The 24,031-nt window shown below is 37.4% G+C and overlaps 1 protein-coding gene across 7 annotated transcripts in view; it reads right to left on the reverse strand.

Annotated features, from left to right (window-relative positions):
- EDA (ectodysplasin A) overlaps positions 1–24,031 on the reverse strand; it is a 383,898-nt gene that overhangs the window by 76,485 nt on the left and 283,382 nt on the right. For all 7 annotated transcript variants that reach the window (XM_081126536.1, XM_081126535.1, XM_081126537.1 and 4 more), the window contains exon 2: positions 19,532–19,637. In XM_081126536.1, the coding sequence (XP_080982662.1) occupies positions 19,532–19,637 (106 nt within the window). The remainder of the gene's footprint in view (positions 1–19,531; positions 19,638–24,031) is intronic.

The following is a 24,031-nucleotide window of genomic DNA, read 5'->3' on the forward strand; positions in this document are numbered from 1 at the left end:
AAGATCTACTCTCTTAGGAACTTTTAAATATACAATACAGTATTTTAACTATAGTTACCATGCTGTACATTACATCTCCATGACTTATTGATCTTATAACTGGAAGTTTGTACCTCTTGACTACCTTCACCCATTTATCCCACCCTCAACCGTTCTCTGCCTCTGGAAAACACCAATTTGTTCTCTGTTTCTATGAGTTCAGGTTTTTATATTCCACATAGGAGTGAGAACATACAGTACTTGTCTTTCTCTGTCTTGCTTATTTCACTTAGCTTAATGCCCTCAAGTTTCATCCATGTTGTCATAAATGGCAGGATTTCCTTTTGTTTTATGGCTGAATAATTTTCCATTGTATATATGTATACCACCTTTTTCTTTATCCATTCACCCATGGATGGAAATTTAGGTTGTTTCCATGTCTTGACCATTGTAAATAATGTTGCAATGAACATGGGAGCACAGATATCTTTCGAGATAGTGATTTTATTTCCTTTGGATATATACCCAAGTTTGTTTGTTTTTTTGACAACTTTAGCATAGGAGACTTATTTTTTATAAACTTAAAATTATATTAATAAGATTCATTCATACCACTAAGTATTGCTGCATTTCATTGGTATGACTATATCATAGTTTATCCAAATGTTAGCCCATTGACAGGCATTTGAGTTGTTAGATTTTGCTACTGTATATTCTTGTCTAAGTCTGTTACTGCATACATGTAAGAGGTTTTTCTGGGGTAGAGATCTAGGAATTCACAATTCTAATTCAACTGAAACAAGTATGTAGTAGATGAGGGAGAAGGCAATGGAGACCATCCAGAGAGAGTTGCAATATGGGTCAGAACCAGTAAGAAGAGGAACTGGTAGGGATAAGGATACTTGTGGAGGCCCAAAAACATTATGAATGGCAGTTGGTCTTAGTTTTCCAATCTTATTTTGCTCTAGTGGGCTGCAGCAAGTGGAGTTAAAACTTGGAACAATAGCAGTGGGTACAGATAGGCCCTACTGCTGAAAGTTCCCATATAAAATTTGACAATGCCAACACAGCTGGAGAACTTGGGGCCTGTCTTCCCTAGACCTTCCACCCTTCTTGTTCTTGGTGGTCAGTCCCTTTCCTCTGCATCCCATAAGTTGCCTTTCTGCACAGGGGTATCGTACTGGCAGGGCAAGAGAAGAACCTGACTTTTGGTGTACATGAAAGCATTCTCTGGGAGTAGGGGAAAGGTGGAAATTCTAAAATAAGGAGTTTTTAATCTGCTCTTGACTGCATTAAAGTTCATAACTATGAGCACAGTAAGAATCACCTTCAGGAGTTAGGGTTTATTTTAGCTGGTTCTAATGGAAAAGCATAAATTTGGGACTGTTAGCTGGATCAACTATAAGGGAATGAATCTGAAGGAAGAGGGGAAGAGGAATTTACATAAAGTTAGGAATGAGATAAAGCAATAGGTAGTTCAGGGCCTAAGCCAAGGGCTTGACAATGTGGAAAAGGAAAATTACACAGGTGCATACAGGGATATAGAACTCAGATTTGTCCGGGGCTTTACATTTTAAATGTGTTTTTCAAATCACACTATATTTCATCTCCACAGTAACCCAGTAAAGTGGGTATTACCATTTTTGACATTTTATAGGAACTGAGGCTGAGAGATTAGTAAGCACATTCAAAGTTTCATAGCAAATATGTAGCAGACCTGCAACTTGAACCCAGGTCCCTAAATACAAAATAAAAGTATGTGCCGTTGCCACAGTAATTTAAAAGTAAGTTATTGAAATGTGTTGCAAATATTTTGTTGCTAACACAGTACTGAAGGTCACTAATAATTTAAATAAATAAAAAGTGGAATAGATTTAATGGTGTTTCTGTAATAGTGTCACTCTCATTTGAATTCTCATACATTTTCTTGAGCATGAAAGAAAGGGGCCAGCATGCTAGAAAAATGCAGAAAACCCCAAGGACCTCAGGGAGGGAGCCCCCATGTGAATGCTATCCAAACTGTGAATTATGCCGACAAAAGGTCAAGATCTGCCACATTATACCATAACAGAGAAATAATAAAATTTGGGAAATGAAGGGTGAGATAATATGTGATGATAAATTACAATGCAATTTTTATTTCTTCCTTTGTGTTTAAATGTGAGAATGCAACATTTTGTGTGTTGTACAGAACTGCCCTTTGAAGTGGCCATTAGAAGACAGAATTGTTACTGTGGTACAGAATAGAACTGGAAAGGGCTCACAAGCTGCTCCCTCATGGACAAATATTTATAATAACTCCTTCCTTCAATCTCTCGATGATTTACCAAATATTTGCCATTATATACAACTCTTGTAGCTTCATAGACATCTGCATTATCTAAGGCCTGTCTCTTAAGATCTTTCAAATACAGCTTTTTCTTTTAAAAGAGGGACTTTTGGATGGGCCTATAGGATGTTTCTTTCAATCTACAAACATTAACTACTTGGCTATTAAGTCATCCTATGCTAGTTGCCATGCTGATATAGAAGGGATCCTTGACTTGTCTTTTTTTAAAATATGCCTTTATTGATTTCAGAGAGGAAAGGAGAGGGAGAGAGAGACAGAAACAATGATGAGACAGTCATTGATTGGCTGCAGCCCGCAACCTGGGCATGTGCCTTGACGGGGAATCGAACCCCAATCGCTTGGATCCTAGGTCGATGCTCAACCACCGAGTGATGCCCGGCCGGGCGATCCTTGACTTCTTGTGGCTTATCACCTAGCTGAGAAGATGAGAGAAGAACATGAAAGAGATCTATAAAATATGTGTCTTTTAAGCATGCCCATGGAAAAATATAAACTAAGAAGATGAGCTATCCGAATGGAGGTTTGTTAAGGCCATGAAACTTCAGAATTAGGTTCTAAAAAGATGAATAAGGATTAGAGGTGGGGAAGTAAGAAGGCAGTTCAGGAAGGGGACTGGTTTAGTAAAACCAAGAGGCTGTAACCAGCAAGGTCTGATGAAAGAGGTAAGACCACTTTGCTACTGTGTTTGGTGCTCCATGGTAATGTTACATGGCATATTAAGATTAGTATGCCTGCCCAGCTGGCGTGGCTCAGCAGTTGAGCATCAACCTATGATACAGGAGGATTGCAGTTTGATTCCCAGTCAGGGCACATGCCCGGGTTATGGGATCAATCCCCAGTCAGGGGCGTGCAGGAGGCAGCCGATCAATGACTCTCATCATTGATGTTTCTCTCTCTCTCTCTCTCCCTCTCCCTTCCTCTCTCTGATATTAATGAAGACATTTTAAAAAAAGAAAAAACCCTAAATTTATAAAACAACAAAAAAAGATGAGTATGCCTTTGGTTTTCTTGTAATCCCCGATTTCTTTGAAATCTCCAAACCAATAAACTCTCTCACACCACACTGTTTCTGTATTTAACTTTTATGAGAAGTAATACTTCACATTTGTACCTCACTTTATAGTTTACATAGTATTTGCACATAGAGCATTTCATTTGACCTATATAACAATTCTGTGAAATGACATGGAGGCTGACTTGCTACAACTTAGAGGACCAGAAAGTGGGGGATCAGGACTTCAACCTAGGTCAGATTCAGTTCAATCTTTAACATTTACATGTACAGTTCTGACCAATAATTGATTTCAATAAATAATATTATTAAGGTCTTATAATATTTTGAATACAACTTACATCAGGAATTATTAAATTATGTCTGGGGTAATTTTTATGTTTAGTACCAAAGATTTTAAAAATCCATATGAAATATTTAGAATTTATTATATAATCTTTAAGATGGCTTCTAATAGACTTGGTTGAATACTATGCCTGAGATTTCTTTCTAATTACAATGTTATATAGTCTTCATCTAACAGCTTTATGCCGAGTTAACTTACTTACTGGCACCATATAAGAGGTTCCACAGAAGTGAGTTTTCTTAAGTTACTCTACTAACAGCAAACTTTAGAATGTGACAGAAATCTTTCAAAAATATTCTGTCTTGTCATGTCAGATACAGTTATCTACTGAGGACTAAGCATCATTATAAAAATCCCCCACTGGGCCATACAGTGGGGTGCTCAGTGTTTACCAAGGCATGCAGAGAAGTGTGAACCACCACATGAACAGTTCCAAGTGATTTCACTTTTCTAGTATTCCGCTTTTAGACTTCTGCTGTTCTTTACACTGCTAACTGTGCCATCTGAGGGTATCTGTATTCTCACAGCTAGTAGACCCCTTCTTCCATTCTAATTAGTTGTCTGCCAACTAAGCTCATTTCATCAGCAAGTAATGTTTATTTTATAAAGAACACTAAGACTAGAGGCTTAGTGAGGTTGGCATCAAGCCTCTCTTACAGGTGTAGAGTGAGAGGCCTCAGTGGATTGAGATTTCCCCCCTAGATCATAGAGTTTCTATCCTCCTTCCTTTTGGGGGTTCTAAGCTGTGTTCTAGATATTTGAGGTTGCTAAATAAAATACCTCATAATAATTGGGATGTAACAAAAATAATTACATTTTGTTTACAAAACTCACATTCTGTATGTTTTTGAACGATTAACAAAATCAGATGTAATGATTAAACTATCAAAGTAATAGCAGTTTGTGATATACAATTTTTATTCTTTAATTTTAAAATCATTGGTGGGAGAAGAAAAAAGAAATCTTAAGCCTTATGTAAAATATTCTATCTTAATCTTTAACAGCTTTTTCTATTTTTCTAAGTGATTTAGCATGTATTCTCTCTTTTGATCATCACAATCCTGTGAGAGAAGCAGGATAGCTCCTTTTCTCAACTATTAAAGTAGCTACATGATTGTAGTGTTTGAAAAAAGGCATTTTTATTTATTGTACCCATAACCTGAGAAGTACTATATGGACTAGTACTGTTCTCACTTTATGGTCGATACTAATAATTAGCAATTATGGAGTACCTGTTATGTGCCTGTATTGAATTAGGCATTTTACATTATCTCTAATTCTTATAATAGCTTATTAAAGGAAGCATTATTTCTGCTTTTATACAACGAGAAAACTTAGGCTGACTTGGCAAAGGCCACAAAGCAAAAAGTAGTAGAGCTAAGATTTGAAATTCGGTCTCTGTGATTTTATTTTATTTATTTATTTATTTATTTATTTATTTATTTATTTATTTATTTTTCTAAAAATATATCTTTATTGATTTCAGACAGAGGAAAGGAGAGGGAGCGAGAGAGAGACAGAAACATCAATGATAGAGTCATTGATCGAGCCCACAACCTGGGCATGTGCCCTGACCAGGAATCGAACCCCGATCACCTGGATCCTAGGTTGACACTCAACCGCTGAGCCATGCCAGGCCAGGCAGTCTCTGTGATTTTAAATTTGAAATCAGGTCTATGTGGCTCTAAATTCTATGCTCTTTACCCCAAGCTGTTACCGAAACCAAGGGTCAGAAAAGTTGCTTCTTGATATCAACTAAATTTTTCTTTCTTGTATATATATCTCATCCATGTACTGGGAGCTTAACTGCACTAAATGTGGGCCTTGTTTCTGAAAGCTTCTGGATTTTGAATATTATGCTAGTGAATGGGAAGAACAAATTAGATTCAAGATGCTGAACTGAAACTTGTAAACAACCTCTGAGATAAAATATTTGTACCACAAATTTACCCTTCTCCTTTAAATAGGTTACAATGTAAACCTATGTTTTTAAAGAGCTTTGGAGATGGCTTGTAAAGATAATGACCAATGACTTTATGACTCATGTAAGAAGTTTCCTTTTTCTTTTGAACAAAATAGTTAAATGTGTGACCTGAAATACAAAATTTCACTTTTGGAAGCATACAATTCATACTTTAAAATTTCATAATTTCAATGTAGTTTGTTTTTAAAGAGATGAAATATATCAGAAAATTGAGGACAGAATCAAATTGCTGTATTTATAATAACTGAACATCCTCTCAGGAGATACTGTGAAGCTATCATGAAAAACACATTCTTTTTCCATTTCCATTTTAAGAAATTATATTTCTAAACAGATTAGGATCAAAACATAGTGAATTACCTAGCCAATCTTCTTCTCACTCTTCTGGCACAATGTAAGATAATGATATGCTGAATTTCATCTATAAAGGACACTACCAACTATCTGGCAGCAGACCAGGCCCACAAATTATTTTGCTATAGGGAGAATAGATCTGCACAAAGTCACCTTTTTTCTAGTACACCATGTGACAAATAGCCTAGATTGGTTAGACCCCTGGCGTGGGGTATAAACAACCCCAGTGAGGCTAGACCTAATGTGCTACAGTAATAGGGGGTGGATACTGAAAGCAGTGGTAAAATGCAGCCAAGATTCTAAGCCTACAGCAAAGCCTCCTTTGTGCACTACCATTTCAAAAATAGCTCTCCCTATATTTCTATACACGTCAATGGCATAGGATTATGTCTTCTAAGTCAACTTAGAGTCCATTTCTCAAGTGTAGTAAGGTGGGGAAGATGCAAAGATAATTTGGGATTAAAATGCCATTTATCAAATGCCTCAGTGGGCATTTGAAAGCCCCTTAGGTGGTTTGGGGATCTTGTCACCTTTTCTCCACCCAATATTCTGGCTTCCCTCAATCCTTCCTTTAAGCCTCCTATGTTACATATTAGATTTCTTTCTTTCCTTTTTTAATCCTCACCCAAGGACATTTTTCTCATTGATTCTGAGAGGGGGGAAGGGAGAGGGAGAGGGAGAGGGAGGGAGAGAGAGAGAGAGGGGTGAGAGAGAAACATTGATCCATTACTTCCATATACACGCCGACTAGGGATTGAACCTGCAACACAGGTATGTGCCCTGACTGGCAATCAAGCCTGCAACCTTTTGGAGTACAGGACGATGATCCAATTGACTGAGCAACCTGGCCAGGCACATACATATTAGACTTCTTAGCCAAGAGGAGAGTCAACATATCTAGGGGATTGGTTAGCCTTTGCATTTGCTATTCCCTTTGTCAGAAATGCATTTTCTACTTTTCTTAATCAAAGTCCCATTCATTCTCCAAAATCCAATTCAAATGTCACCTCATTAATTCATCTATGCATGCCTAGTGTCAGCCATTGTGCACTTCTCCTTGGAGATGTATTTAATGCATTTGTTTGGCCATTCTGTGGCTTCTTTCTCTGTGCTTCCATGCCAATCTTATCCTACCTCCATATAAGTACTTATCACCTCTGGGAATTATTTAAAAGATTCTCTCTTTAATGAAGACCATGTGATTCCAGAACTAAGAACCCTTATCTTATGTATTTTTGTATCCCTGGGTGTAATGGATGCAATGCTTTAGAAATAGTAGATGGTTAATAAATCTCTAGCTATTACTCTACTCTCTCCCTCCCTTTCATTTACATTTGTTATTTTCTACTTACTCCTCTGACTTGATTCTCAACCCTTCTGTATTCTCAACTCTATTGTTGTATTAAAACTGCTCTCACCAATGTTGCCTACAACATCCTTCTTACTGAATCCAATGGATGGATAAGACATACTCTTTCCACTGCACTTGCTAAATTGGTAAAATGTAAGTCTAGAGATGCTAATAGCTATTTTTGCCACCTTATGGGGAGAACCTGCCTGAAGAATGAGGCCAACAGAAATGAAAGCTGAGAAAGTCCTGATGATATCATTTGAGTTCCAAAGTTCTGCCATGTTTCAAGTCAGCTTCATCAGGGACTTTACAGTTAAATGAGCCAATAAACCCCAAATCCCCTTTTTTTTAATCTTAATTCAGTTTAGGCCAGCTATCTGTCACTTGTAACCAAGAGAGTTATAATATAGCTAGTGAACTCCAGATCTATATTCCAGTCCAGATACTTTTCCTGAGCTTCAGATGCATATCTCCAATTGCTTACAGACTTTCTCCTCTGAATTTCCCACAGGTACTTGAAACCTGATCTGTCTAAAACCACACATATTCAATAATATGGTTATGTCATAATTTATTCAACCTTTTCCTTATTTATAGCTAGTAGGGTTATCCCTCTTTTTGCCACAAAAATTGTTCTATAATAAACATCCTTATACATATTGACCTATGATTTGGTATTCTTATTTCTGTAGGATAGATTTCCAAAACTATAAATGCTGGATCAAAGGTATCCTAATGTTGAATTTTACTAGAGAGTTAGATTAATATCCAAAATGGTGTAACAGTTTGTATTCTCAAATGTGATACACTACATTAAGAAAATGAAGGATACAAATCATATGATCATCTCAATAGATGCCGAAAAGCATTTGTAAAAATTCAGCATCCTAAACACTGATTAAAGAAATTGATGAAAGACACAAAAAAAATGGAAAGATATCATTTTCCACAGAAACAGAAAAAATAATCCTAAAATTCATATGGAACCACAAAAGTTCCAGAATAACCCTAGCAATCATAAGCAAAAAGAACAAAGTTGATTTAAAAATATATTACAAAGGTACAGTAATCAAAACTGTATGGTACTAGCACAATAAAAGATATAGAGAGCAATCAAACAGAATTAAAGAGCCCAGAAACAAATCCATGCATTGATGGGCTACTGATCTTCAATAAGGATGCCAAGAATACACAATGGGGAAAGGATAGTCTCTTGTGTTGGGAAAAATGGATATCCCCATGCAGAAGAATGAAATGGGACCCTTATTTCACAGCATATACAAAAATTGACTCAAAATGGATTAAAGACAAACATAGACCTGAAGTTGAAAAATTGCTAGAAGAAAATATAGGGAGAAAGCTTGTTAACATTAGTCTGAGCAATAATTTTTCTGGATATGACCTCAAAAGCACAGGCAACATAAGCAAAAATAGATAAGTGTGATTGCATCAAGCTAAAAAGCTTCTCACCCTGGCTGGTGGGGCTCAGTGGATTGGAGCATCATCCTGTACACTGAAAGGTTGTGGGCTCAGTTCCCAGTTAGGGCATATACCTAGGTTGTGGGTTCGATACTCAGATGGGGCAAGTATGGGAGGCAACCTATCAATGTTTCTCTCTCACATTGATGTTTCTCTCCTTGTCTCTGTCTCTGTCTCTGTCTTTCTCTCTCTCTCCTTTTCTCTCTCCCTTCCCCTCTCTCTAAAATTAAGGGACATATCCTTGGGTGAGGATTGAAATAAATAAATAAATAAATAAATAAATAAATAAATAAATAAATAGCAAGCTTATACACAGCAAAAGAAATAATCAACAGAGTGAAGAGGCAACTTACAGAATGGGAGAAAATATCCGCAAACTGTACATCTGATAAGGAATTAATATGCAAAATATGTAAGAAATTCAAACAACTCAATAGTGAAAATGAATGAATGAATGAATGAATGAATGAATGACCTGAGTTTTAAAAATTCGCAAAAGATTTGATTAGACAGTTTCCGGAGAAGATGTACAGGTAGCCCATATCACTAATCATCAGGAAATGCAAATCAAAACCTCAATGAGAGGTCACCTCACACCTTTAGGATGGCTATTATCAATGAGACAGAAGACAACAAGTGTTGGTGAGAGTGTGGAGAAAAGGGAATCCTTGTACACTGTTGGTAGGATTATAAATTGGTATAGCCACTATGGAAAACTGAATCGAGGTTCCTTAAAAATTAAAAGTAGAAATACCATACAATCCAGCAATTCTACTTCTGGGCATATATAGGAAGGAAATGAAATCTTGAAGAGATATTTGCACTGTCATATTCATTGCAGCATTATTCACTATAGCTAAAATATGGAAATAACCTGAATGTCTATCAACAGATGAATAAGAAAAGAGAATGTGATACACACACACACACACACACACACACACACACACACACACAGGAATATTATTCAACCTTTAAAAAGAAGGAAATACTGCCATTTACAACGTGGATGAACCTGGAAGACATTCCTGGTGAAATAAGCCAGACACAGAAAGACAAATATGGCATGATCTCACTTTTATGTGGAATCTAAGAAAGTCAAACTCATAGAAACAGTGAAGAGAATGGTGGTTGCCAGGAGCTGGGGGTGGGGTATTTAGGGGAAGTGGGGAGGTGTTGGTTAAAGGGTACAAAGCTTCAATTAAGCAAGATGAATAAGTTCTAAAGATCTAAAGCACACTAGGTTGACTATAATTAACAATACTGTATATTATATTCAAAATTTGCTAAGAGAATAGATCTTGTATTCTTACCGCAAAAAAAGGTAACCATGTGAGGTGACAGAAATATTAATTAGCCTGATTGTAGTAATCATTTCACAATGATATGTATATAAAAATATCATATTGTATACCTTAAATATATACAATTTTTATTTGTCAATTATACCTCATTGAAGCTGGGAAAAGCAGTTTATATTCTTTCCACAAATACCTGGGTTTCCTACTTTTTCATTAGCATAAGATATTATCACAATATAAAATTATTGATAATATATTTCAGTGATGATGAAAATGGCATATTATGAATATTTTACCTATTTAAAAAATTAAACTCATTTATTTTATTATTTATTTATTTTTAATATGTCTTTATTGATTTAAGAGAGAGGAAAGGAGAGGGAGAGAGAGATAGAAATATCAATGATGAGAGAGACATTGATCAGCTGCCTCTTGCACGCCCCCCACTGGGGATCAAGCCCGAAACGTGGGCATGTGCCCTGACCAGGAATTGAACTGTGATCTCCTGGATTATAGGTCCATGTTTAACCTCTGAGCCACGTGGGCCGGGCTAAACTCATTCATTTTAAATTAGTAGTACATGTAGATGTTAAAAAATCCCAAAAGATACAGAAGCATGGAAATTAAGTTAACTCTTTCCCCACCCCCACCTCAAACACTCAGCTTTCTTCCCCAAAGTAACCAGTTACCAGTTATAGATTTATCATAATTTATTTAATCATTTTCTAAACAGTGGACATTTAGGTTATTTCCAGTCCTCTGCTATTACAAGTGATACAGCAAAGAATGTCATTGTTGGTAAATGATTTCTCATGTGTGAGTATATCTAGAAGTAAAAGTAGACTTGTTCGATCAGAGTATATGTATTTAGCATGTGAAGATATTTGCCATATAGTCTTTTTAATTTTTATTCAATTTATTTATTTTTAGCAATTTATTTTTTATTAATTTTTATTTTTAAAAAATTTTTGTTCAAAATATTACAGATGTCCCTTTTTCTCCCCATTGACCCATTCCACCCTGCACCAGCCCCCTCCCCAGTTCCTCTCTAAACCATTGTCTGTGTCCTCGGGTTATGCATATATGCATATAAGTTCTTTAGTTACTTTCTCCCCCTCCATCTCTCTGAGATTCGTCAGTCTGATCCATGCTTCCATGTCATCAAATCTATTTTGTTCATCAGTTTATTAAGTTCTTTAGATTCCACATATAAGTGAGATTATGTGATGTTTGTCTTTCTCTGTCTGGCTTATTTCCCTTAGCATAATATTTTCCAGATCCCTACATACTGTTCCAAATGGTACAAGATCCTTCTTCTTTACAGCTGCATAGTACTGCATGGTGTAAATGTCCCACAGCCTTTTGATCCACTCATCTACTGATGGGCACTCGGGCTGTTTCCAGATCTTAGCTATTATAAATAGTGCTGCTATGAACATAGGGGTGCATATATTCTTTCTAATTAGTATTTCAGGATTCTTAGGATATACTCCTAGAAGTGGGATCACTAGATCAAAAGTCAGCTCCTTTTTAATTTTTTGAGGAACCTCCATACTGTTTTCCACAGTGACTGCACCAGTTTGTATTCCCACCAGCAGTGTACTAGGGTTCCCCTTTCTCCACACCCTCGCCAGTTATATGTCATTTGTTGATTTGTTGATGGCAGCCATTCTGAGAGGCGTGAAGTGGTAACTCATTGTGGTTTTAATTTGCATCTCTCTGATGATTAGCGACGCTGAGCTAGCTCATTTATTATCACCTCCTCTTTATAAATCTGTACTAACCATACAAACTTCTTTTGGTTCCTCAAATGAGCCAAGCTCCCCTTTACTTATGTTCTCTCTGTCTGGTTTACCTTTTTCTTGAATCTTTACTTGGCTAACTCTTTAGCACTGGTCAGGTTGCAGCTCAGATGTTATCCCTATTAGGAGACGTTCCCTGAACTCTCAGGTCTAGATCAGGTGCTGACATGTTCCATAGCACCCTGTGTTTATTATACCAAATTTACTATACTATGTTGAACAAAATATGAGTTTAATGAGGGTAAGGACTTCTCTTGTTCACCACTGTGTCCCTAGTGTTCTGAGCAGTGATCAGTAAACATTCATTCAACAACTAGTTGGTACTTAATAAACACTTATTAAATGAATGAAAAAAGAAGAAGCTGCAGTAGTTCCTCACCTGTGAGACAGAGGAGGCCCTGTGGAATCTAGTATAAGGGAGGGTTGCATAAGGAATATACTGTAGAGCCAGCAGGAACTATCTGCCTACACATCTACATCTGCCTGTGATATTTTGCGGAGCCATACAAAAGGGAGCTAGCTGGTAGTTCACCACCTAGCCAACAGATTAACCTTCTTAGCATTCACTTCTTGAAGCCTTATGCAGGCTCTTAATCCTTATTGAACCTCTTCATTGACACTAATGAAAAGGCTTATTTGACCATCCAAACTGAAACCCAGAGTATTTAATCATCCAGATTTCATGTAATTAGCTATAACTACCCTAGCTATTATTATATTATAGAAATCAGGGGTAGTTAGGAGCAAATTATCACGGAATTGGAAGGAAACAATTAGACCATCTATTCTAGTAGTTCAACATCTTTTTCTTATCTTTATATATCTGAGATATATGACATAATCTTCTCAGCAATAGTACTACCTCATTATAGATTTCTTCATTGTATGCAGAGTGGTCAGAATTTCCAGGGGTGTGTATACCTTGAAAAAACTCCTGAGATGATTTTGAATCTCTTACACCTGAGTTGAGAATTACCAATTCTAGTCTAACCTTTAGAAAGAACCAGAAGCAGAGAAGGAAGGTTAAGTAAAGAGTTGGCTAAGGTCATACTGCTAGTATAACTAAATAATGGCAGAATTGGGACTAGAATCTGGGTCTCCTGGCTTAGAGTTTATCGCTTTTCCTAATAGTGAGAAACAAATAGTTAGAAGGAATAAGAGAGAGTGAGACAGACCAGAAGTACCTTTGGAGAACCTCAGATCATCTGGGCCTGTGATCTCTAAGCAAGTAAGATATCCCTCAAAGATATCTTACCTTTACAGCATTTTCTAGGGGGAGGTGGGAATGTTCTCATTTTACCTTATATGATTCTGTATCCCTTATGTTATAATGAGTAGGTATTATTTTTGCAATTTAAAAAAAATCTCATAAATATTTTTAAGCAGCCTGATATTGAACTAATTTCTAGACCCAGTTTACTTAAGGATTTAGATACTAAGGGCAGGAGTTTTTAGCTATACCAACCACAGAGCCTGGTACAATGTCTTACAAGTAGTTGGTATTCTAAAAATGCTGTTAATCAAGTGTCAGTGATAAAAGCCTGCTGAGATCATTTACTGCAGTTCAATCAATGAAAATATAGCTTTAAAGGGCATTTTGGAGTATGAGCAAGCTAAGGCATTGTGGTTTACTTAATGTCTTATCTGATATAAAGCTACTTTTCTGAGTATTTTGCTTTGGGCACTGAGGACGTTGGTTTCCATGACCGGCAGGCAACCTTGATGAATCTACCTCTAAAATAGACAATCCTGTTCAAGTCTACACACATTGCCAACCCTCAAAAAACTTTAATTTTATCTTTTGAATAGGCCCCTGAGACTCTATCAGCTCTCAAAATGACTTTAGTTGCTCCTGTTTGATAATAGCACAGTGATGGCTCACTGATAAGCAATAAATAGAAGAGCAATACTAGAATGAGAACACCATTTAATTCTAGCTAACATTTTTACAGGCAGAAAGTCTGTTTCTTTGAGGCCATAGCCTTTCATGTTCATCTGTACCAATTTAATGGTAGGTATGACCTCTTTCATTATTATTTTTAAGAAACAAAGAACAAAGGATATATTCCAATCTTATTTGTGTGTTTTTTCCTTTACTATCTTATAATAGCAAAAAAAAAAAAAAAAATACTAACTTTTTTGATCTGACTAAAAGTAAAGATATCTACAAAGAAGAGATACTGACAAAAAGGGACACAGCCATCCATCCATCCATCCAAACTGTACAGCTGTGATCATTTGTTGTGATGAGGTAGGCCATAATTTGAGGCTTGGAGCCTTCTTCCTATGGGCTTGGATAACATTAGTGAGTATAAAAAAGGACAATCTGGCTGAAATGGAGTATCTTTACAGGAATTATAATGGTTATCCAGAAATTAATGAATGAGTGCCTAACATGCCTGGGAAACCATGTTATTATGTTCATATTCCAGAGAGAACATAGTACTAGCAGTTAATAATTTCTGAAGCGTTTTTGTGTACATTAAAGCTTTTGATCATTACAACAAATACATGAGGCAAGCAGGCCTAATTAGCTTCATTTTACAGGTAAGGAAACTGAGGCTTAGAGGGATGTCACTCCTTCAAGGTCACATAACTGGTAAGGTGGCAGTAATTTCAGGATTAGGATCCAGAAATTGTGACTCAGTCTAGTATCATTTCTATTATACCATGCTGCACTTTTATTTTTATTGTATTACTAGGACAGAAACATGGGGAGAAGGTGGGTGTGGAAAGATATTAATATTTTGATTGATTCCTGAAAATGTTCTGATAGGAAGAGAACAAATGGTTTTATAATATTTTTAAAATATGGAAACTAGCTCTATGGGAATTTTGGATTCATGTTATTTGATTCTAAGCTCTCATGACTCTCAGAATATATTCTACATTTCATTCTAACTAGAAAATAAAGTTCTGCAGATTTCTGGAGTGCCCTGCAAGAGATGACCAAGCAAGCCACTTCAGAAGAGCTGTTATTACATATCACAAAGATGGGTCTCAGCAGGAAATCCTGGCACAGGTTTCTGGAACTGTTGTTACTCACAGCACCTACAATGGAGGGATCATGCTTTCCTTGAAGAAGAATAACAACTATATAATTAGCATATAATTAGCAAAAATGAACTTAAAACCTGAATCAAAGACTTTTGGCTAACTCAAAACAGGAACAGTGAATTTAAGGCAAAGATGTAGTAAAGAAAAAACTTCACTTATTTTCTAAGAGTTGAAGTTATAAATTGCCAAGATTTATATTAGAGGGGAACTAACCAGTCTTCAATTATAGAGTAACCTAAATGAGGAAACTGAGATGAATGCAATTGTTTCTTGAATAGTGTGTCAGAAAGATTGGATATGCTCTGGATATAGCCACTGACATTCTAACAGCAAAATAGACTATGCCTATGTTATGCCTCATTTACAGGAAAATAGGCTTCTATATTCTGATTAATTCCTGGTGAACCTATCCATGCTCCTAAGGATCACTACTACATCCCTTGCATTTCCTTAGTGTGAATGAACCATTTTTTGGAAAAAAAAATATTTTTCTCACACAGAGATTAGTAAAGATCATCAAAATCAATATCTGTAGTTCCTAGATAGAAAATCTAGATTCTCCTCCCCCCTTTGTTGTTGTTGTTGTTGTTGTTCAGTCATTCATTTACCAAATGTTTGAGTGTCTTCTATGTACTGGTACCATGTAAGGTAAAACTCCAGGACCCACTTTCCCACCCTACTTTTGCTTCATTTTTACCTGTTGTCTATCAATGTATGGGCTCCCTCATTAAGTGTCTCTGAGGGCCATATTCATCTTTGTACTTCTGGTAATGCCTAGAAGACTTGTTAAATAACACAAAAACTTGGAACTGAAGTGAAATTAAAGGATAGTAACAGATAAAAAAATTATACAAGGGAGCTAGAACTGATTTTTCCTGCTCTGTTCTTAAACTTATCTTCATTTTTGACCTTATAAAAATGTTTTCTTCCTGAAACCTCTGTCATGTTCTATGTAAATTACTTTTGCTTTGAGGCTTAGGAAGCAAACTTGAGCTGGATAGCTAATTTTTTTTTTTTTTTATATCAAGTAACTTGTGAATTTAGAATCAACACGTTATTGTTTTGATTTTTGGCCTTAACTCACCCTACTCTGACCTACCTCTTACTCTGTTCAGATGGTTTCTAGATCAACTCACTTCTTTAATGAGTAGTTCTTTACTTTTATAGAACAGAGTCAGCTCATTGTCTTGAGACATAGTGATATACAGTGTAGGCTTATATATCTGGCTGCCTCTTTTTTTGATATTGTTAATCCTCACAGGAGAATATTTTTTTCCATTAAGTTTTTATAGAGGTGGAAGGGGGGAGAGAGAGAGAGAGAGAGAGACATTGATGTGAGACACATCGATTGGTTGCCTCCCTCACCTGCCCCCACCAAGGCTGGTAATCAAACCTGCAACCCAGGTACGTGCCCTTGATCTGGAATCAAACCCATGATCCTTTGGTTGGGGTGTGTGTGTGTGATGCTCTAACCACTGAGCAACGTCAGCCAGGGCTCTGGTTGCCTCTTTAACATAAATATTTGGTTGTCTATAAGGCCCCTCAAACAGCATGCTTAACTGAATTCTTGACTCCTTCTCTACACCCCTTTACTCTGTTCTTCCCCTGTTGTTCCCCATCTCAGAAATGGCAATTCCCTTATGTCCAAAACTTTGGGGTTCTCCTTGGTTCTTCTCTGTCTTTCATTCCCCTTATCTAATCAAACCAAGAATCCTGTCAGCTATTCCTTCAAAATCTCTCCAGAATCTGACCACTTATCACCCATATGGCCTGCATCCTGGTCTAAACCACCACCATTTCTTGCATAAATTATTGTTATACTTCCCTAACAGGTCTTCTTGTTTCTGTCCTTCCTGCAGCTATTTTCAATATAGTAGCCAGAGGGATTCTGTTAAAACATAAGTCAGATCCTGTTATTCTTCTGCTCAAAATCTTCCAATGGTTCCCCATCTCAGGCAGTATAAAAGTTGGAGTCCTTTACCTAGGCCTACAAGGTTCTAGATTGAACTTTGCTCTCTGATCTCATCTCCTTCCTTCTCCCTCTTGTTCACTCTGCTCTCAGCCACACTGATCTTTCTAGAAAATGCCAAGCATTCTTCTGCTTCGGAACATTTGTATTTATTGTTTCTTCACTCCTCCTCTTCCCACCCCCAAATATTTGCATGGCTCACACCTTCATTTTATTCAGGTTTCTTCTGAATTGTTCCTTACTAGAGAGACCATCCCTGACCACATTATAACAACCCCCCATCACTTTCTCTCTCTCTTTCCCTGCTATATTTTCTCCACAACACTTATCACCAATTTTGTTTATTGCCTGTCTCTTTACATTGGAAGTTAAGGTCTTTGAGGGCAATAAGAAATGTTTATTGGGGCTCTACTATGTACCAGGTCCTTTTCTAGGCAAAGGGATATAAAAGTAAACAAAACAGGCAGATAATATCTTTATGGTGTTTCCATTCTAGTATTATACAAGTATTTTCTCAGTAAATATTTGATAAATGCATTGAATGAATATAATATACACTCAACGGAGTGACAGGAATGGTTCCAAAGTAAAGGAGATTTGAATTGGCTTGTCACCCTTTAACTCACTGGAGAACCCACCACATCTAAAGAAATGGATATATAGCCTCCCAGATGAAAGGCTAGAAATCTAATCAAATCCCAGGATTCACAGACATTCCATACTTCTAATTCTAAGGGGTTCTGGATTCCTCCCAGTTTACTGTTTAATGAAAAGGATCTGTGATTGGCCCAAAGTGACAAGTTTAGTGATTTACTGGAGTATCAGATCAGGAGGAAATTAGATAAGAAGTGCTAAAAACTAGTGAGAGGCTTTGGAGAAAAACTATTTTGTATCAAAACAGAATAAACACTAAGAGCAGAAGCAAAGATGCTGGTAGCCAGATCCAGATAAAGTGGCTTAGGAAAGTGGAAGAAGCTGCCTTCTTTAACAGAAAACTTGGGAGGCCAAGGGAAGAGGAAAACTGTAGAAACGATTAGACTTCCTATTTGGAGAGGAAGGGAAGACTAGGCCCACTACATAAGGTTGTATTGTTATTACTATCTCTCTCCTCTTCTCCTTGGCAATCAGGGAATATGAAAGATTTTGTGGTATTGGGAACAGCCTCAGGGGGGAAGTCAAAGGTGGAAAGAACTACATGCATCAAAGGGTGAGGTAACTGGGAGAGGAAAGAGACCGTGGCTGTAAGTTCTCAGCTTCTACGTAGCCTTCTGAAGACTTCCAGGAAACTGGTCGCAAATGAATTACAGGTGTATTTTACTTCATGGGCTACATTTCCTATGCATAAACTTGGTCATCAATTGTATACAAAGTGTCTGTTCTAGAGAATAGCCCCAGTGGTCCAGTTCTCCATTCAAAGGATCAATGCTGCTGCCACTTCTATGGACTAGAATACTCCACTCATCTTATTTCTCTGACTTTTTTTCATTACAGGATCCTTGTTCTGAGCTCTTTTTCAGACTTCATCCAGTTCTATTTCCTGTGGTCCCTATTGACAAAGTCCTGGTCCCATTTCTTTAATAGCACATGCCTTCTGGAACTGCCTCCATCATTGGCCCTTACTCACATTGGCAAATGTCAGCTTTAAAATCTAATCTCATTTTCATCTTTATAAAGTCATAGTGCTTTGTAACCCCCAGACATATATCTTTGACAGAGGTAGCCAGCACATGCTGTTTTTGAATCCAGATGGCTTTTCAGCAGCTCAGAGCTATGCATTCTACAAACTGATGTGCCAAAGAGGTAGTGTTCTGTCAATTGACAGAGTAATATTGAAATAGGGTGATTCAAAGACCCTGCCCAGCAGTTAGCTTAATGTCTTGTTATTCCCCACAAAATGTATTGCTAGTTAACTCAAATCTATCTTACCCTCAATAGGGATGGTTTTCACGGCACATCATAACCTAGCTGAAGAGGCAATAAACACCATCAACTTACATTATAAACACCAACAATTTGCCAGATACTAGTCTAGATGCTGGGGTTATCCAAAGAGAAATAAATTTCTGCCTTTAAGGAACTTATAAACAACTTCTAGAAGCTCTAGTTCATATTTGAACATGGTAGCTGATACCAATATTGACATGATTATCATTGGAATTAACACATCTTGTAAGTGCCACTATGGCACAACACTATGTCAATTCCAAGAATAGCACTGAATCCTCTTGGTGCCCTTAGTAGGTGTGGGATGTATCCAGGAGAGATTAGGTTCTTATGGAGGGTGATCTTGAGAGGTACAAATGCTACTATGGCTCTCAGACATAATGTGAAAGGACTGAAGCTATCTGGGGTTGCAGGAGAGAGGATTCTGTGTGGTCAATTCTATGTCAAATGACTGATGGGTAGGCTAGGCTGAAAAAAACTTCTTCTGTGACCCTGGGCCTGTGGACAATCCTTTTAGATGGTGAAGCACACTTGAAAAACTAGTTCTCAAAAGGGTACTCACATTAACTGAGATATGATAAAGGATCACCCAAGTAGACTTACCATCTACTCCTTCACTGGTTTTGCTTCTTTTATTGCGACGAACACGTCTACCTTCTGTTTCAGAGTATGACTTTTCTTCAGGGAAGAAAAAATTCAGAAGGGCCATCTGTAAAAATAACAAGTAGGTGAATAAAAGGTTGACCCTGGTCAACCACAACTGACATAAAAAACTAGTTTTCTGTAGACAGTTTACCTTCACCTTAAATTCAGTATGTCTAAAGCCTGAGCCCATCTTCCCCTCCACTGTAAAATCTTTTTATTTTTACCATTATTATTCCAGTAATGTAGGCATGAAATTTTGGCTAAGCTCTGAATACTCCCTCTTCTGCCCTGAATGTCTAATGACTAATCTTTTGAGTTCCATTTCTCCATATAGTTCTGGGATTCAGAGAGTCCAGTCATGGATTTCTAGCTCCCTTCACGTACTACTGATGTCTGCCCAGAATTAGACTTCAGTTTGCAACTCTCTCTTGGACTTTATTATTATACATCCATGATCTTTCCACATTCTTATTTATACTAAACTTTTGGTTTGTTCCCAGAATGCTCTGCATCCAATTATGATTGGAAGATGCCATTTATGTCAATGTTCTTCTGGGAGATAATAATAACAAAGCATACACTTATTCACTCCCTTTCCTAGACTCCTACAGAACTCCTATAGGACTTGGGTCTATAAGACTCATTTTGCTACTTGATCCTCTACTGTCTTATGATGATCTCTCATAATAATACAATATGTTTCATATATGAATGGGTGTGGTTTTGTTAATGACAATCACAGCCAAAATATGTACTTGCTGAAATATATCATAATCTTTCAGCATGAGTGCCTCTTTGTGGTTAAAAATATGATTGAGGTAAACAGTGGACAGAGTAGTAGGAATAAGAGTGACTCTAATCCGACTTTGTCATTTATAGCTGTGTAACCTTGGGCAAGTTTCTTGAGCTTTAATTTCCTCACCTGTAAATAGGGATAATAAATAGCACTTTGCTCATAAAGTAGTTGAAGGGTTAGCACAGTACCCAGCATGTAATATGCACTCAATAAATGTTAGGTATTACTATTATTAAAATCACTCTTCCATATAGACTGGTTAGAGAGTTTTGGGGTTAAAAAGGGAGGAATGAATCTGCATTTTTACCCTAGTGTTAATGTTCAAAAATAAACAATTTCAGAATCCTCATGTCTGTTTCATCTCACATTAATTGAAAAAAATGGGTAGGACTCAAGAAAGCCTTATGATTCTCAACAAACTTTCTTCAAAACATTGTGATTTACTGTTTACATAGAAAAATTATATCCAACAGCTTTAATGTACAAGATTAGCATCTTGCATAATATATTAATGTATTAAATATAAATTTAATAAATGAATGTTTAGGTCATTTCCAACTTGTCATAAGGTTAATTTAAAAACATTTATGTTGAACCATATGAAACTGTAATTTTTGTATGTCAAAAATGGTTGAATATTAGCAATTTCACATGGTTCAACTGAGCAGTATTTTTGAGTCATTTGATTGGAATGTAAAATGCATTTTCCCATAAAATCAACAGAATAAACTCTGGCTAGTTTTCCAGATAAAGCCCATAGAAAGTTACCTAACTCATAACATAAATAAGTTATTATACTACTGATAATATAAACCCAGATTGCTATTTACAATAAAAATCTCAATCACTTACAACTTCAAAAGAATAAGTCATTCTGGATGGAAGAGTTTTCTTGGTAACTCTGAGTACTGAAACTTACTTCAGCTATTTTGAATAGAAAATAGAAATTAATCCATAATATATGATTTAATTCAGGGCTTACTGAATATGTAGAAGACTATTTGTACATTAAATGGCCCCAGTCCACTATGGTTTTGAGGTTTTTAAAAAATTATAATTACATTACAAAGCAATACATGTTGTGTTGTATTATCCCAGAGAAACACAAGGTTCTCTGGGATAAAGTAGAAAAGCACCTAATACAGACTGAAGGTAGACAAGGCTTCTTGGAGGAGGTGCTACCTCTGTGAGTCCTGAAGGATGTCAATGATTTAGTGATGAATGGGAAATGAAAAAGGAATTCCGGGCGAAAGGACCATTGTGTGTAAAGGTGCACAGGAGAGATCCAAGATGGCAGTGGACTGAGTGGAAGCTACACTGACACTCTCCAGGGGCCAATCTGGATTTACAGCTAAGATGTAGAAAAATCATCCTGAAAAACAACTGAAGACTAGCTGGAGAGCACCCTCATAACCAAGGAGGAAAAGTGGAGACCACACAGAGACTGGTAGGAAGTGCATATGTGAGAGGGCTGGCTGGGCTCCCACAGGCAGCAGCTGAAGGTCTGGAGGGATACTTCAGCTGTGGGGGGTTCCCACTGAGGACTCTGAGGCCTAAACTCCAGACTGGGATTCCCAGCCAAGAGAAACAGAACTGAGAAAGGTGCCCACATAACATCTGGCTATGAAAAGCAGCTGGGTTTCTGCCTGCCAGGGAGAGGCAGCTGGAACTGCAGGCACCCTCTTAAAGGGCTTATGCACAAAGTTTCATGTTCAGCCACTCACCTTGGGCTCCAGCAGAGGGGGAGTGGAATAGACTGGAGCTGTATGGGGAGAGTCTGGGGTTGTGGGCTCTGGAGAGTGAGATAAGGGGATGCCCATCTGGATTCCTGTGCAAAGTAATTCCTCCAGACTGTGGGGGGTAATCTTTCTCCAGCAGCAAATTTTTGGCTGTTGCCTGAGGGGGGAAGCAATTGCCTCACCCTGCCGGAAAGCCTCTCACCCAGCCCAGAGGAGTTTCTACAGCCTGAGGCTTGTTAAGAGACTGATAGCAATCAGCTGCCCCACCCTGTGGAACTTCTACAACCTGAGGCTCATTAACAGAATAGGATTAATCAGCCTGCAGGTAGAGGCAGACTTCAGGGTGCTTTGAGTCTTTGCCTGATCTGCTTCGGGGACCCAGGCCTTAGAAAAGCATACTCTAGTGTGCATCTTGGTCCTGTCCAAATGCACCCAGTCCCAGCAGTGGAGACCTCAAGCTTAGGGTTGTTGATAGCCCCAAACAGGGTACTCAGGGCCAGTCACCAACTGCATCTCACATTGGCCTGTACCAGAGACCCTCCAGAAAGACTGAGAGTCCTAGCAGATCTACCTAACACTTAAAAACAAACCCCCCAAAAGTAGCCAAAATGGGGAGACCAAAAAACAAGCCCTAAATGAAAGAACAAGAGAAATATCCAGAAAAGAAGCCAAATGACATGGAGATAAGCAATCTCTCAGATACAGAGTTCAGAATACTGATTGTAAAGATGCTCAAGAGCATGAAAAAAAGATATGGAAACTATGAAAAATGACCAGTCAGAAATGAAGAATGACATAGAAGAAATAAAGAATACCTTGGAAGGAATAAACAGGAGATTAGAGGAAGCATCAGTGAATGAGAAGACAGGGTAGGAAAAATCACCCAATCAGAGACCCAAAAACAAAAAAACAACTACAAAACAGGAGGACAGTCTAAGGGAGCTGTAGGACAGCTTGAAATATAACAATATTCGTATTATATAGTAGTGCCAGAGAAGGTCAAAAGTAAGCAGGGGTTAGAGAACCTGTTTGATAAAATAATGGCAGAAAACTTCCCTAACCTGGTCAAGGAAAAAGTCACATAAGTTCAGGAGGCACAGAAAGTCCCAAGCAAGAAGAATCCAAAGAGACCCACACCCAGACACATCATAATTAAAATGCCAAGAATCCAAGACAAAGAGAGAACCTTAAAGGAAACTGGAGAAAAGCAATCTGTTATCTACAAAGGAGTCCCTATGAGGCTGTCATCTGACTTCTCATGAGAAATGCTACAGGCCAGAAGGGAGTGGCATGAAGTATTCAAGGTAATGCAAAACAAGGATCTGAAACCAAGACTACTCTATCCAGCAAGATTATCAATCAAACTGGATAGTGAAATAAAGAGCATCCCAGACAAAAAAAGGCTAAAAGACTTTATCACTACAAAATGAGCATTACAGGAAATTGTTAAAGGGACTGCTGTAATTAGACGTAGAAATAAAGAGAATGAGAAACATAGGCAAAAAGAAACAAAATGGTAATAGATAAGTATCTTTCTATAATAACCTTAAATGTAAATGGCTTAAATACCCCAATAAAAAGATATATGGTAGCTGAATGGATAAGACAACAGGACCCAAATATATGCTGTCTATGAGAGTCCCACCTCAGAACAAAAGACTAACACAGGATGAGGGTGAAGGGATGGAAAAAATTTTCCATGCAAATGGAAATGAAAAAAAAAGCTGGGGTAACAATACTCATAAGAGACAAAACAGGCTTCCAAATGAAGACCATAACGAGAGACAAGAAAGGTCATTACATAATACTAAAGGGATCAATCCAACAAGAGGATATAACCCTGATAAACATATATGCACCCAATACAGGAGCACCTAAATTTATTTAAAAAACTTCTAGAGGACTTTAAGGGAGAGATCAACA

This window comes from Miniopterus schreibersii, assembly GCF_964146895.1.
Source record: "Miniopterus schreibersii genome assembly, chromosome: X".
Lineage (NCBI taxonomy): Eukaryota > Metazoa > Chordata > Mammalia > Chiroptera > Miniopteridae > Miniopterus > Miniopterus schreibersii.